Source organism: Anopheles nili, chromosome 2 (genome assembly GCF_943737925.1).
Source record: "Anopheles nili chromosome 2, idAnoNiliSN_F5_01, whole genome shotgun sequence".
NCBI lineage: Eukaryota > Metazoa > Arthropoda > Insecta > Diptera > Culicidae > Anopheles > Anopheles nili.
Window position 1 is genome coordinate 50,119,643 of NC_071291.1, and position 16,672 is coordinate 50,136,314.

The following is a 16,672-nucleotide window of genomic DNA, read 5'->3' on the forward strand; positions in this document are numbered from 1 at the left end:
CTCAGTTGAAATTGATCTTCATCCATGGAAAGAACATACCTAACTTTAAATGGACAGAGTAGGAATGATAGGTTCCAATTAGGATGGGACGATGACATTGATGCGCCTGCCAAAAATACTGAGAATAACGGAGACCCGACTGTAAGAGTTGTAGCATCAGAAAAGTAAGAAATTAAAAGTAATCATTTATTCATTTTGCAAACCAAAAATATAAATGTATTGATCATTCTTTTATTTCATTCAAACGTTCACTTTAATAAACATATTTATATGACTTTCAAAATAAGAAGCACTACTTTTCAATATAAGCTGCTAAAATAAATAGCATCTCTTGTAGCATCGTTTAACTTCAAAATGTACTTATGTTGTTGCGTGTTAACTTACCTATAAAGATAGATTCAATATGAGTTCTTCTTCTTCTTCTTCTTTACTAGGCGTTGCCCACGGTAAGATACAATTCAATATGAGTTGTATTTACTATTGCCACGAATCATAACATCAGCTATTGCAAAGCTTTGTTTCAAGTATGTTGTCGTGGCAACGAATGAGTAGATGCAGAGTTTGTTTGAGTATTTTCGACATTTTGACAACAGTTTATTTTATCGTACCAGTGAAATGGCTAGTCTGAAAATCGGAAACGATACTGAAGATATGTTTTATGAAAATCTTTCTTTGAGTCTTGCGAAAGTGTTGAGTAAGTTTGTATTGATTTTACGTTGTTGTTTCTCATATCGTTTGGTTTTTAGATAATATACCAAGAATAACAAATGTTACGCTCGAAAAGAGACTTCCATGTGAAAAAGCACAAGTGACAGCTTGGGAATCTAGACACAATGTTTACTTGCCAGATGATATGAAAAGATTCTATTTATCTACTGATGGATTCAACTTTTATTGGAGCTATCAATATTCTCGTAAGTTGAAATGAATTAAGGAAATGCCCCAAACAATATATCCTTATTGATAAAAGTTTACAATTGCATTCTAGCTAACGACATTCGACGTGTCGGCCACATCCATTTTCCTCATTTAATTCAGATTACTCTTGTCAGGGATAATATCGATACTATCCTAACGGTCAGTCCGAATACAACTCTCACGGTTCCTCCGATCATACGTCAATCTAACTATGTGGAAATGAATATAAGCCATCTTAACCATCTTAATTTGAATTCAAGAAGCAAAATTTTTGAGCTTAGTACGATTGCAAATCTAGCCAAAGTGTGCCTCGTTTACGAAACACCGGAATGTTCAAGTCCCAAAATATTTTTACTCGAGACGAATTCATTACGATGGCAGTTTCTGGCCGAATCGTTTACAGAATATCTACGTATGAGTATTGCTCATTTGGGCTTACCGTATTGGGAATTATGCTTTTCTAGCTGTGGCCTTCCAGCGTGGACGGAACAGTTATTTTTGTTACTGGCTCCACATTTACTAGAAAAGAATGATAATAGGAGATTCAAGAACATTGTGTGTGTAAACGAAAATCCACCTTACAACGTGCTAGATCCAACCGTTTTTCGGGCAAAATTACGGTGTTCGCGACAGGCACAGAAAATGCGTCTGAATAATTAACACGTTCAAACTATATTTGATCTCGAAAGTTATAACTTATTTAACATTTAACATTGTTAGGGTAGTTTGTACATTTGTACTATAGCCTCAATTGGGTATGGTTGAATACAAACAAATTTCGTTGTCCTGAGTAAGAGCACAAAATTAGGCAAAAATGTCTATTGAATAATGACAGAGATGTACAAACTTTGTAAATGTGATAAACATATTTTTATTTTACTAAAATAGAATAAAATTGATGATGTTCAATACTACTAAATAAATAACGAACCATGGTATACGCCGTAATAATTTCTTTTCCTTTTCAAGTCTTTTAAATTTTTCCTAACATTCTATCTACTGTTTCAATTAGTGCTGAAAATAAAACAAATCATGAAATGCGTCCTGATAAAGAAAATTTTAGTCATGTTTCTGGTTATCTAAAAGTGTTAAGAAATTTTGTAGAATAACAACGAAACTTAAACCCATTACTCTCATGTTAATTTAGGTAGATAAAACCTACGTCGTTATTAGCTAATGCTAAGTAACTTCCCAAACAGTAGATTCTAAAGAATGTCTTGGTCGATTTGGAACTTCAACGTGTGCATCCAGACCATCACTAAGTCTACTTAAGCGCCGTGCCCAGCTACCACGCATACCTGTAAAAATATAATTAATATACAAAATTAATACAGCTATAGACAGAAAATATTAGCTTCTGTATTGGGCGGGTCAGGGTGGGGGTTGATAGTTGAAACATTGAGCCTCCCCCGTACTCAGTATCGACTATCCAGCTATGTGAAAAGTCATAGCGAACCATAGCAAGGTTGCCATTTTGACCATGCACCAGTTTTTTGGCCACTTAGGAAGAAGAAAAAGAATAATCCTTGATGGTAGAAAACTTTCCTTAATGGTAAGAAGGGTTACATAAATCCTTTTCAGGAATAGAAAAAAAAAGATTGTTAGATAAATATTTCTATCAATTAAATAGAAAATAACAAATTTAGAAAAAAGGTCAACAATACAAATAATAACTGGTTTGGTTGAAATGTGGACATGTACTTCTTCTAAGTCTGTACAAGAGCAGATAAGTTTGAACAGATAGTTCTTCTCTGTAGGGACAAAATGGAGCTCCAATGAAAACTCTCAAAAGCTGGGAGCTGAAAAATTCTTACGAAACATCAACATAAAAACATCAACATCATTATTTTCAACGAGTCAATTTCTGTGGGAACAAAGAGAAGTTTTTTTTTCAATATACATAAAATTCTGATAAAAACAAACAAAAAAGCACAAAAGTTTTCTCTTTGCATTGACTTTTGTTTATCCATTCTCTTTCCTCTTCTTAGTTTAGTCAATAAAATTAACTAAGAAAATAAGCTATTCTTTTCCTCACTTTTACCTCGCTTATCTAAAATTATATCTCTAAAATATCAATAATAAAAGTTAGATAATATACTTCATATATTTCATGTTGATGAGGATGGGATGTTTGCGCAACAGTGTTGGATGTTTGTGTGTGTTTGTACTAAAGATCGAAAAATATTATATTAGTTTCGGTAAGTTGCTTATCAAATGCATGATTTTCGAATGATTTTAGATTTTTGAACAAAATCGTGAACCTTAAAAATGAAATTTTGATCCAGAAGTATCGAGTAACTCAATCAGTAAGTTTAATATGCAAATATAACAACATCGACTCAAATAGAATTGGGTACCAATTGTTGTATTAGGTCAATGTTTTGTTCGTAGAAGGTTTAAAATTTAGATTTATTTCAAAGAATTAAATTATTAAAAGTGAAATTGAATATACAGTTGTATGGAATAATTTTTTTTATTATTTTGCTAACCTTGCCTACTGTTGTTGCTTTGTTCACGAAGAGTGTGTAATATTTCCTCATAGTCAGTTTCACGTGATTTTTTCAAACCATGCTGATATTTTGCTTCCTTGGCTAACAGCTGTTCACGTTGAATCTGGGTCTTTACTTCAATCGGTATATCCGGTATAATGAACTGCATGATACCGGTGAGAACGAACACTATGTGTTCGAAAATGACTACGAACGCCAAACGAGCTGCAAACACATGCCAATAATGAGGACTTAGTCCATATTGTTCGTCTGCTTCGGGGCCATTTCGATATCCGCGATATTGGCAAGTGTCAGGATCCGATTCGGTCTTGGTGCCCCATTCTTCTTTATAATCAGATGTGTTGAAAGCTGCTGAAACGAGTGCTTAGCATTACATTTTGGAAACATTTTGAGTAATTCACATATATATGTTTCTTACTGGACAATGAGTGTTCGATGTATCCGTGTAAGGTAAATTGAGGCGAGTAAACGTACTTATAAACCATGCGTGGAATGAAGTCACTCGTATACGCGATCACAAACGCCTGTAAAAAAGAAAATTCAAAACAAATGTCGAAAAAACACAACTAAATTTCAAAAAGTTGATATGATGTTTTGAAGCCATGATACATATTCGTTTCTAGTTTCTATTGTAGCCGTTACTTGATTTTGGTTTCCTTTTAAAATAGCTTCCAAATTTCTCTTTATCAATTACAGGAAATAAAGGTAAAAAAAGAGGAGTACCAATATGCTGGTATGGTGCGAATTTTAAACCGAATTTCTGAATTAATATGGATTGTTTGTAATGTGAAGATACAAGATATAAGTACATGTTTATTTGGCTGAAACATTGAAATATTCTGTAACGCATTCGGCGTATGCGTGACCATTTCAGTGGATTTTCAAAAATTATTGCTCACGGCATATTAAAACAATGTTTTAAAAACATGTTGGCGTTTAAAATAGTAACTTTTTTCATATTAACGCGACGAAAGAGGTCGAAAGTGTGTTTTTCGCTCTTAATTATAACATCAGTAATCTTCAAACGTTCACTTCATCTGTCAAAAAAAATGGATATGATCTTATTCATGGTCTTATTTACGCACTACGACATTTCTAAGGACAATCAAAATCAATATCTCCTCAATCACTGGTATTCATTGGAATCACTGGGAATTTAAGTTACAGGCCGTTTGATTGACGAATTTATAAATATTCGTTTAAAATTTTCAGGATAAGCACAGATTGAATAATGGTTACAATGAAAAACAAACATTGATCTTTTTTTACATATGTTACTCTTGATCTCTATAATCTCCCACTGAAGCACCTGAGCACTGTGCAAATGCATATTTGTATAGTGCTTTCATAGAGCTCTGGACCTTTCACATTCAGTACATGTGCAGCAATTTTGCTGCAGTATTCGGTTGCTTGGAACGATAAATGTTCGTATAAATATGTTGAAGTACTGGCATGCGTCGCTTATCGCGGTTAATGGGTTCCAACCACTGCATGCATTATGTGAATTCGCAAATATTGCATTTTATTCCAGTAGTCAAATATTGCCGTGTAATTAAAACATGCACATAAACGGATATTTTTGATAATTTCAACATTAATTTCTTTTCAATTCTTCCCATCAAATGTATATGATTGTATTTATTGAACAAAAAAATAGAAAATTAGTTTGTACGGGGTTCGGTTTCTTTTCTTGGCGCATCTCATTAAAGCAACGAATTGCTTTTCTAGAAAATTGAAATTAAAATATGTGGTATCATCAATCCGCTTTATTGCAAATACTGTCTTGATCGAATATGGTGTGAGGTATGTCTACATTGACTCGTATCCTACATAGGTTTGATAAAATCGTATGATCAATACAAGATGGAGCCCAAATTAAACTAGATCAATTAATCCATCATCTAAGGTTCCTAACGTTCTTGCAACAGATGTGTCACATTGTTCCAACCAGATTTTTGCTCATTAAACTCTGCTAACACGGAACCTGAGCGATTTCGTTCAAAACCATAAAAAACATTATAACGTTATAATTATAAAAAAATAAGTATAAATCGCAGTTGATCATCTAGACCTATGTTGGTCTAGAGTCTAGAGTCTAGACAATGGTGTTTCGCGTGTGCTTTGCTTATTTGCTTTTAGTTAATTTTTCATGTTAACTATTAGCTTATTTTCCTGGTTTCATTCTATTCGATGATGAATAAGGCAACGCTGTAGTAACGCAAACAGTAATTTCGCTTTTCGACTACTTTCAATTTCTAACTGATTCTATCAAGATTTTTCATTTTGATTCACCCATCTTTTTCCCTCCCATCTTAAAACATTTGATTCACCCATCTTAAAACAGTTGATATAGTTTGCTGTACGTAACATCTACAAATTTCTTTGCTTTCCATCTTCAACGAATTCATCTTTTCAACACTACACTACACTTCCCTGACTACAATTTTAGATATAATGGCAAATCAACAGAGAAGTTTTATATCAATTCTTACCTTTATATTATCATTTCTTACCTTGCTTTCCCAACCAAAATTTCCAAACATTTTCTTCGTATCCTACAATCTTCTTCTTGCTTCATCTATCCTATCAAAATACCACTTGAATTCTTCAAGAATCATTTCAATTCCTCAACATAGCCGTATCTGACCCTCCATGTCAGTACGTCCTCATTCTTTTCCTGATTGCCCAATATTAGTTACCAAATTTTAAAAAATTGGTTCGTTGTTCTTCTCTTTTCATCTTTCTCTTTCTATCTAACTCTATCTCTCTCTCTCTCTCTCTCTCTCTCTATCTCTCTCTCTCTATCGCTGTTTCTCTATTATTTACTCATCTATACGGTCTTCCAGCATTTTTGGCTTCTCCTCTATTTTGGAGCTGTATTGCTATTCTCTTTCAAACCGCCTTTTTTGTAATCTTAATCTTTATTCTCTGCTATCTCTCATGATGCTAAATCTCATGTGTTCATCGTAAATACTATCCGCATTTGTCCTCCATTTCTCTTATCGACAAAGAAGGTCTGTTTTGCAGTGCTTTGAGTTTTATGACAATTCACATTTTCAACGAAACTCGAAGCAATGAATGAGTAGGAGAAGTACGCTTACTGAATTTAAGCTTTACCTTATTATCATTTATATGCAGTAGAATATATTTGTGTATTTTAACATACGTTCAAAGAGGATGAGTTGAATTATTCAATGGGAAATTTAGTAATTGGAATTTTTGAGTATTATTTTTGAGTTTTGAGTAAAAGATTGAAAGAAAAAACGTACTTGTTTTTGGGCGATTTTTGGATTTTTCAGGAGAAGGGGTTAGTAGAAAAGAAGCTTTAAAACCCCGTCTCGGTGGAGCTGAAACTTTAGTACATTTTGGATGGAGTAAGAAGAAAAATTCCAAAATTTTATTAAAATTCGAAAACAAAAGTAATTTTTATACTTTTTTTTTCAAAATAATCTGAAAGGAGGTTACACGCCTCACCCAATTTAGCATGCCGGGAAGACTTAAAAGTAATTTGTAACGATTTTTTGGTACTCTGAAAAGAAAAGATTATATGAGAGCTCCCCTATGATAACCAAGAGTGATTCTGTGGTTCCACCACTCATTTAGTAAGAAAATGCTTTTGTACCAAATTTCGATCGAGTCAGACGTCATTTGTATTTTTGCCCGAATTATTTGGAATTTCGTTAAATGAGTAGTATGGAAGCTCCTTTTTCCCTCCAATGATGGAGCTGAATCTTTGTTGTTCGTAGTTTTGTGTATAGATTCGCCTATGTACCGAATTTCAGAATTTTGATTGAGGATTGGATGGCTGGTTGTGAACCAGCAAGGAATAATTTTTGATACATCTTCCTTTTTTCTTTACATCTTAGGGACATGTTATTTCAGTTTTTGTTGCTTAGGATTCTGTATCGCATTTACAGATTATCAAGAACGACTTGTAAAGTACTTTATACTTCGTAAGCGTTTCTATTAGTAACAGTGCCGTCCTGCAAACTGTCTAAGATTATGATTAAAGATTAGACCCAGACAAGCAACATAATCCATCTTTTCAGTTAGACAGCTAATCCATCCCCAGTGAGGAATTTCAATCGGAAATTAGAATTAAGACAGTTGAATCATAGTTGTTCTTTATGATGAATGCCATTTCTATACATACATCATTTGTTCATATAAGGCAAATTGTCTAACAGAAATCATATTATAGCATGCGACCACATAGTCATACATCGCTTTACCTTATACATAACTGGGTTGCAAATTGTTGATCCACATCTAAGTATTGTACTCACGTTAGACACAACAGCTGTATATGTTATTATCTTCAGTATGCCGTACCAGGCCCCAATATCTTCGACCCGTTCGGCAAGTGGTCTTCGGGATTGCGTTACCATTTTATATGCATCTAATCTAATTTCTGCAATATTGTTTAACAGTGCAAATAAAGGTGCCAACGGGAATGCGGCGACAAACAGCGTTACAAATCCATACTGGACGACTGAAGAAGTTGGAAATATTTGTTTACAACCTGTTGTATTGTCACGGCATATATCTATAAAGGCCTTACTCATTTCCAAATATTCATCGAAGAGTGCTAATTTGCCTGGATCCTGCAAGTGATAATCCTGTTCCCATGCCATGTGTAAATGCGTTTCGTCTTTTGTAAGCTGTTTATGTTTCCGCTGTCGCCACCAGTTATAAAAAGCACTATAGTAAACATTTAGGTAATATTTCCTTAATGAAATTCATGACTTAAAAAATATAGAGGAAAGCCCAAAGGAAACTCACGGGAAAAAGTACTCCATGAAGTTATTCCAGCATTGTTTCCCTACCATGATGATAGCCAACTGAATGCATAATTCACTGAGACATCCAGCTGGATCACAAATGTCACCTTTTAAGCGAAGAAATTCACTTTTTCGTGCAACATCATCGCCAGGGTAATCATAAAACCGGCCTTTGAAGAATGCTATGTAAATTAACGAACTGTAGAAATTCATGAATTCAAAAACGAAAATTTTCACCGTATAAGAGTCTTCGTATTCCGTTTGAGTTCGTGGATTTTCCAGATTCGTTAGATATAAAGCTAACCTATGATATATCTTAGAAAAAAAGAATCAATAGAAAGATTATAAGCCTTTAATTTCTAGAGATCTCATAGCAGTTACAAATTACTTACTTTCGTAAGAAGCATGATGATGATAAGATTAATTAACGCTGCAGTCATTGTGGTAAATAATTTAGCATGAGTACGAAAAAATGATCCACCTCCACTGTAGATTACCGAAACAAGTGAAATTCTATATATGATAGTTCCCAAAACAGCGCCAAGCACGATCGAAATCTACGATTGGAAATATAGTAAATAAATAAATAAATAATGGCATGTAGTTAAATATATATACTATTTTATATATATATATATATATATATATATATATATATATATATATATATATATATATATGTATATATATATATATATATATATATATATATATATATATATATATATATATATATATATATATATATATATATATATATATATATGTATATTAGTACATATATATATATATATATATATATATATATATATATATATATATATATATATATATATATATATATATATATATATATATATATATATATATATGCATAAATATATATATATACATATTTATGTGGGTGTATACGTGTGTGTTTGTATGTGTGCGTGTACATCAAATTGGTATTATACGTATCTATTTTCTTTGGTTTGTTTTCTTATGCGTTTTATAACGATTATACAATGAATATTTAATATTCAATGAAATTTCGTGGTAGAAGTGTATTTGCTCTTTCGTTTAGATTTTATCTATTTTTTCTTGCTTTTCGTTGTTTTGCACTTGCCATGAATAAAACGGCGCTGGATGTTGCCATGAAACGGATTGCTCGGGTCCATGTTGGCATATAAGGTTCCTTCTCTCGCGTTACAGGATTGATTCGATATGTTTTAACAGTAGTTTCAAATTCTGGACGCATGTCTTCTTCATTTTCAATGTTCTGTAGATCCCACTCCCACACTAACACTGATTGTTTACGCTTCCACAACTCCAAGAACGTTGTTGCCCAGAAGGACATGAAAATAGCAAAAAACACGGTTGACGGATTGTCAAATAAATATGTAAGCTGAGCGAAAAAGCACGACTCGTGAAGTTGTTGATAGCTGCAGGCTCGATCGCACAGAGGACACAGAATTGTTTTGCCAGGACCGTTCTGATCACAGATTTCTTTCGTTGGAATGTTATCACTGGAGTCCATGGATGCCAAGCCATACAGGAAACAAAATAGCCCTACTATGGCCGGTGCGTAAAGCATTTTAGTGTAAAAACCAAGCCAACAAAAGTAAAGCGCAATTTTATCCCCGAAATATTTTCTTACGAGACAAAGGGGTTGCTTTTTGTACCATTTGATGGGTCGAGCCCACTCCAGGTACAGAAGCCGCCGATCGAATTCAGCTCCAGAAGAATGATTTGTGTCGTAACGGCCTTCATGCAGTGGAAAACATGCAAGGTACGTGCCGTCGTTCAGTAGCCGTCGTATGCCCACGTTGTTAACCTTCTCCGTCTCATCGAATCTCGTTCTCATTAGGATCTGCATTACGATAAGGCTACGTTGAGCGCTCGTATACGAAGTGCAACGATCTTTCACGATAAATTGTTCTTCTGGGTTTCCATTTGCTGTGGCTGAATAAAAGGAAGGTTCATTCTCAATACGTCCATGGTTATACTCTGTAAGCGACATTAGCCTGTTCCAATAACTTAGAATCTTGTTTTGTTGCCGACGTAGTGCCGTTTCTTCCTCCTGCGTGTCAAAACAATTCATGAATCGTTTGTTACAGATAAAAGAAACACATCTGGGTCTAATACAAACCTTTACACTGATAGTAATGAATCTTTTGACAGGTAGTTTTAAGTTCATCACTTCTGCGTAACGCGATTCTGTTCGCCAGGGTATGTGAATTTTAATGAAATAAGTTTTACCATCGAATGCTTGTGCTTTATCTTCTACCTCAAATTCTAATCCCTCCCGTACGAGATTTTCTTGGAATAGCTTTCGTTGGTTTCGCTTCAATGCTTCCAATTCGGTCATTACACCTTGATTATCCTCCTCATAGCATAACACCATATCGATCTTTCGACGACCATCACGGAACATCAGCGATTCTGGATCTAATCCCTGTTAAGAATTACAATGAAAAAGCCAACTTTGAACGATTAGTATAAATAATTCACAAAAACCGGATTATTTTGTTGACGGAATAGTTGAAAAACTATCAGACCGGACTCCATTGACACCACGCGATAGCTTTCAAAAGATGGCGGAACAATTGTTCCAGTAATTCTCTCACAACAGTCATAACTATTATTGAACTAGGAAACTAAATCATAGTTGAATGTATATAGTAAACCTTCAACTATGATTTAGTTTCCTAGTTCCAAGCTACTTAAGTACATATAACTCAAATCACTTCGCAATAACACAGTGTTCCATATCAAATTGAAGATATTATGAATTGCGTTTTGCAATAGATAAATTATATGATAAAATAGATGATTAGTGCAGAAACATAAGTTGGCGTACTAACTGGCAAAGTAAAACCGAAAAACTCACAATCGAATATCTTATAAACAGATTTTTCCACATAACGACGCCATCGCGATCGCGTTAGTTAACGACAACAAAACATTTACTTGCTTCCTAAATCAAACCATTTCTGCTTGATTCATGTCACATTCCTAAGACATTAGTGTTGCATTGAGCAATACCCATACTGAAAGAAAGTCCTGCAACAAACCTTGCAATGTCTTAGTTTCTTAGTATGAGCTTTTATTGATTAAATTGATTCAGTTCAAATTTCTAGTTCTTCAAACTAAGAAACGACAATTTTACTCTGGCAGTTTTGTGCTGTTGTGGAGCAGCTAAGGTTTTACGTGATAGCTCATTGTACGTAGTCTATAGGTTTGAATACTGGGTCAAATTGGAATTGAAAGTTTGATTATAGAGCGAACTCTAAGAGCCATATTAATACACCTCCTGACTGTGAATCATGAACTGGTCGAATTTCAAATCAAATTCGAATTTTAATCAAAAAGAATGTATAAAAACCAATCAAAGCAATTTTTTTGTCAGCTCTTTCTTGTTTTCTATTCTGATAATAATTTCATCTCGGTAGCTGGACCACATAAGGAAAAAAAACCAATTCATAAGTTTCAGGCGAAGTTATTAGGCTGTTGTAGTTATTCAGAAGAATTTTGGAATATAATACCGTGCCAAAAAAATTGAAAAAGGTGAGATTCCTCACCATCTTGAAACATTCTAAATAGTGATTAGAGGATAGATTGTATCGTCCCATACCGATGTTGTCTTGCTTACATAACTGTTGGAGTAAACAATCTTTCTTTCGTTCGGACATACCTTAAATCAATCTCATCATCTCATCAATGTCTGCCTTAAATCAATTTATCTACGATGAATAACTTGGCTTTCGCAAAGACAAGCGTACTGATGTGAACTAACAACGATTTAACGTTGCTTGTTTCAGAAATTTAGTTGGCTATCGCATTATTGCAGATATATGACAACCTCTGCATTCCTCGACAGGAAAGGGTAAAGAAAAAAAACCCGACATAAATGGGAAGTATCCAAAGTACTTAGGGACAAGCAGGCAAATTCTTTTTCTTCTTCTTTATTGGCCAGCTCTCAATTGAGCACGCCGTCATGACACGGCTTACCTTGCTATGCTTAGCTAAGGCTTTCATGACTTTTTTAATTACTCGTAGCTAGATAGTCAGTCCTGCGTACGGGGGAGCTCAGACGAGATTCGATACCGATACTATCTTGTGTTTGTGCCGCACGCTTCGGCTTTCGAGCACCCCCAAGCAGGCAAGTTATAATGTGCCAAAAATTACAGTTTATGGATCTGTGTAGTATGTGGAAATTAAATTTGTCGCTTTAATGTGAACTGCGTTTTTATACCAATTATGTTTAGGCTCCGGTTTAACCAATCATTCGATTTGGGAGCGCATCTAAATCCTGAGTTGGCTGCCTCTAAAATGCGTAGCTGCGGCGTTGGTTATCGTGATCGATTATCGTCCAAGGGCATGCGTGGAGTACTAAGCTGCTAGACCAACTAGCTAGCTAGAAATTGGGATACGCATAAATACTGATTGAAATTGGCGTGCAATATATGAAGATGTTCATTAGGTTTCCTCAAAAAACGGCTTTCCAGTCCTCTCAATATCTATCTCTTGATGTTACCCATATGCGAGTTAAAATTGAAATTATTGCTGTCGCGATTGTAAATGTCTGTACATCGTTGTGGATGTTTGTTCTTGGATGAACAGCTTTGGATGAGTTAAACAAAAACTGCTGACAGGAAATGTTCACCAGCCTCAGAATTTTTAATTATACGTACTAAATGAAATATTATTATTTGCAACCTTGAATTAAAGGATAATTTATAGATTATTTGATTTTAAGAAAAATCCCACACATAGTTGATAAGTAGCCCTCCCCCCAACCCGTACGCAGGACTGACTATCCAGGTACGAGTAATTTAAAAGTCATGAAAGCCTTGGCTAAGCATAGCAAGGTAGGCCATGTCATTACGACGGGCTCAATAGTGAGCGGGCCAGTAAAGAAGAAGAAGAGAAGAGTTGATAAGTAATTTCAGTTCATTTAGTTGATATGGATAATTTCATTAGCTTCTTACAGGACGCAATATCTGTTTTCGTTTAGGATTTACATTGTTATACTTTTTTGGCTTGACGCACTCGGTTGGTCTTTGCGTACGCATAATTATTCCGTCAATAAAAGTCATATATCGTCGATAAAAGTAATTCAGACAAAAAAAAACATTAAAGATCAATAAAATAAAATTTCATAGACGTAAAAAAATCGCAAAGAAAAGGTACGAAAAAGTGCAATAGGTGTATTGCTACTGGTATACTATGAATCTGTCAATGACGCTAGAAACGATAATTTATGTCAGCTTATGTCGACGCTGGGCAATATCATCTAATACTCAATGTTTTTAGCTTTAAACGACTATGGCTGCACGTGCAAAAAATTATTTTAAAACATTATAGGCATTTATTTTTTATCAATATTTTAAGCCACATTATCCCAATAAATATTTGTTATCTATGCAGTACATTAAATTGAATTTATGATATATTATTCATTCATACCTCTTTATCTTGTTGACTCGAACGCCGTGTATCTGACTGATCGGAGGCTTTGCGTAATTTGAGAAGATTTCGTAAACTACCTTTTGCAAGGAAATTATTTTTTTCGGCATTTGCTGTTCGAAAGTGGCGTCCTTCTTGCGTAGTTCCAGTTCCAATCTGGTCACTCAAAGAGTTTTGTGTTTCTACTGTCATTCCGATATATTTCTGATCATTCTCGATTGAATAGCTACGCAGCATGGAGGAGGATCTTCGTCGTTCGTTGATAATACTAGTTGTGCTTGAATTGAAACTTTTGTTGAATTCTGAAGCTATATCCTGCGTATCCATTGGTGTTCCGGGAATGTTTTCGCTACCACTGATCTTTGGGCCGAAAAGATTGCTGTAAAGGTCGGGACTGAATATGTATTGTGATACAGTTAATATATCTTAACACCAAAGTCTGTTAGCTACGATACAATGTTCTTAAGTTAATATAAAGCTGGTAAAAGCTGGTTAATAGCTCTCCCGTGGCTTTCGTCCATGTCCAATTCTGTTTATTTTGAAGGAGATAGGTATCAAAGAATGAGAGTAAAATACAAGACTCAAGATTGTATAGATTTTGTAACATACTTGCCCAACAGAGTAGATAATTTTTAATATAAAATACAATACATAACAAATTGGTTACAAATACAAGACAAAACAAAAATATATAAAATTTAAGATTTATAGATTGTTTTAAGTTTAAACGAGTTAAGGTTTGTTTACGGTTTAAATTCAGCCATGGACGGCTAATTTGAATAGAAAGTACATACAATATTTGAATGATAAATTATGTTAGTATACCTTCGGGTTTGCTCTTCATTGGTATGAGATGGTGATAGTTCTTTTCGAGATAATCCATTTTCGGTTTGTGGCCATTTTTCTTCTGGAGCTTTCAACAAACTGCTCTCTAAAACATCCTCCTGCTGTGGCAGTTTTTCAGTGATTATTGTATCCAATTGGTTAATAGTTAAAAAACCACCATTAGCTGTTGTTGAATTTTCACTTATGATTCCTGCATCAGAATCCACCAATGTTTTTGCCGATTTAGCTTGAACTCTGGAGCCAGAATATGCAGTACTTTGCTGCGTAGACGGATTCTCTATTTTATTCCCATAGTCATTAGCTGTTACGGAATTCTTAAAAAACCGTTCTTTTCCATCAGTATGTAGCTCGTTTCCTATGGCTGGAGGTGATTTAAGGGGGTAATGGCCATTTTCGTGCTCATCTTCAGAGGCTGGATGGCTGATCAAAGCTTTCAAATTGTCTGCACTATGCCGCTTAAGGGACTCGTATGGTGGGTTCATCTGATGATTTTTTAAATTTATTAATGTACATATACGTATATATATATATATATATATATATATATATATATATATATATAGATATATATATATATATTTATATATATATATATATATATATATATATATATATATTTATATATATATATATAGATATATATATATATATATATATATATATATATATATATATATATATATATATATATATATATATATATATATATATATATATATATATATATATATATATATATATATATATATATATATATATATATATATATATATATATATATATATATATATATATATATATATATATATATATATATATATATATATATATATATATATATATATATATATATATATATATATATATATATATATATATATATATATATATATATATATATATATATATGTGTGTGTGTGTGTGTGTGTGTAAAATACACAAAATACAGTGTTCGATCGCGATTAATTACGGTTTTTTCTGAAGCCTTCCAAGGCAGTTAAGCGATTGTAGACCTGGATAAGAATAAACTGGTGTAATAGTGAGAAAGGAGCTTCGATGTGAACGCTAAAATATAACAGTGGTAAATGGCTACCTTAAAAAGTCAGTGCAAAATTTATGGGTTAAATAACAGCGGATTGGATTGAAAAACGGATGTAAAATTAAATTTAAACTCTTAAAAATTCATTGACGATGAAACGAGGCGAATGATAAGAAGAAAACATTCTGATCTTAAACAAAATATATGATGAAGTGTACGTGTATGAGGAAGGGCATGCGCGCGGTTCTATATACTTAAGTAATGTGTAATTCAAAAGCATTATGGAGAGCATCTGGATGAGATAAACGGATGAAAGGATGAATTTACTTAACCGTTAATTTTTCTTTCTTATTTCATTAAACCTATTTCATTGTCCCGTTTTCCAGACACTTAACTTATCCTACTGTCCCGTTCTCCAGACACTAAACCTATCATACTGTTTTGAACCGGTTTCTACCCAACTTACTTTAACATACTCTTTAAGTCCCTCGATAAAGATAATTGAAACATATTTTACTACCTATTTGTTGCACAGTTATCTTCAATTCAACCCTATGTATCTATTCTTGACGCTTCTCATGCTCAGAGCTTCATGTATAAAGAAGTAATCTAACCAAGCCTGATTCTTTACTTTTTATTTAATGTTAAGCATATATTTTAGGTTCGCAATAAAACAATGCTTGTGGAAAAACAAAAAAATGCAATTAAATTTGACTGGAAATAAATGACTTTAGTTAAACAATCATAACCAAAAGGATGTCATTCAATTTTTTAGCATTACAGAAGTATTTTCTTAAGAGTGATTTGCACATTTTGGAAATGAAGGAGAGGAGATTGGGGTTGATTTTCTGGAAAAATCACGTACTTATTTTCTCCATGAATTCCGAATGATTTGCGGACATATACAACACAAGTAGACTTTTAATCAAAGATTATTTTTTTATAGACACAAACCAAGCTGCACGGGTTCGTGGTTTCTTCACGACTGTTGAAAATTGACCTTGGCATTTTACGCCCATGCTCTAAAAATAGACATACAGTTCTCGTAATGAATGTCCGCATACATAGTATTATATATAGATGATATTAAATTTAGCCATCGTTATTATCGTTTGATCACGCAAGCC

At 33.6% G+C, this 16,672-nt stretch overlaps 2 protein-coding genes across 2 annotated transcripts; one reads left to right on the forward strand and one right to left on the reverse strand.

Moving 5' to 3' along the window:
• The first annotated feature begins 615 nt into the window (after nt 1-615).
• LOC128720996 (tubulin polyglutamylase complex subunit 2) lies at nt 616-1,578 on the forward strand. Its single transcript, XM_053814696.1, has 3 exons — nt 616-694; nt 747-914; nt 989-1,578. The coding sequence occupies exons 1-3, from the start codon at nt 616-618 to the stop codon at nt 1,576-1,578; spliced, it is 837 nt and encodes a 278-aa protein (XP_053670671.1).
• Nucleotides 1,579-2,006: 428 nt separating this feature from the next.
• LOC128725244 (anoctamin-5) lies at nt 2,007-16,423 on the reverse strand. The gene is made up of 12 exons (XM_053818976.1): nt 16,411-16,423; nt 14,486-14,696; nt 13,661-14,054; nt 10,341-10,646; nt 9,318-10,271; nt 8,602-8,766; nt 8,211-8,524; nt 7,990-8,129; nt 7,715-7,920; nt 3,847-3,952; nt 3,408-3,776; nt 2,007-2,216 (listed from the first exon to the last, which is right to left on the reverse strand). Exons 1-12 carry the CDS (start codon nt 16,421-16,423, stop codon nt 2,098-2,100), a joined length of 3,297 nt encoding a protein of 1,098 aa, XP_053674951.1. The 3' UTR covers nt 2,007-2,097.
• Nucleotides 16,424-16,672: the final 249 nt, after the last annotated feature.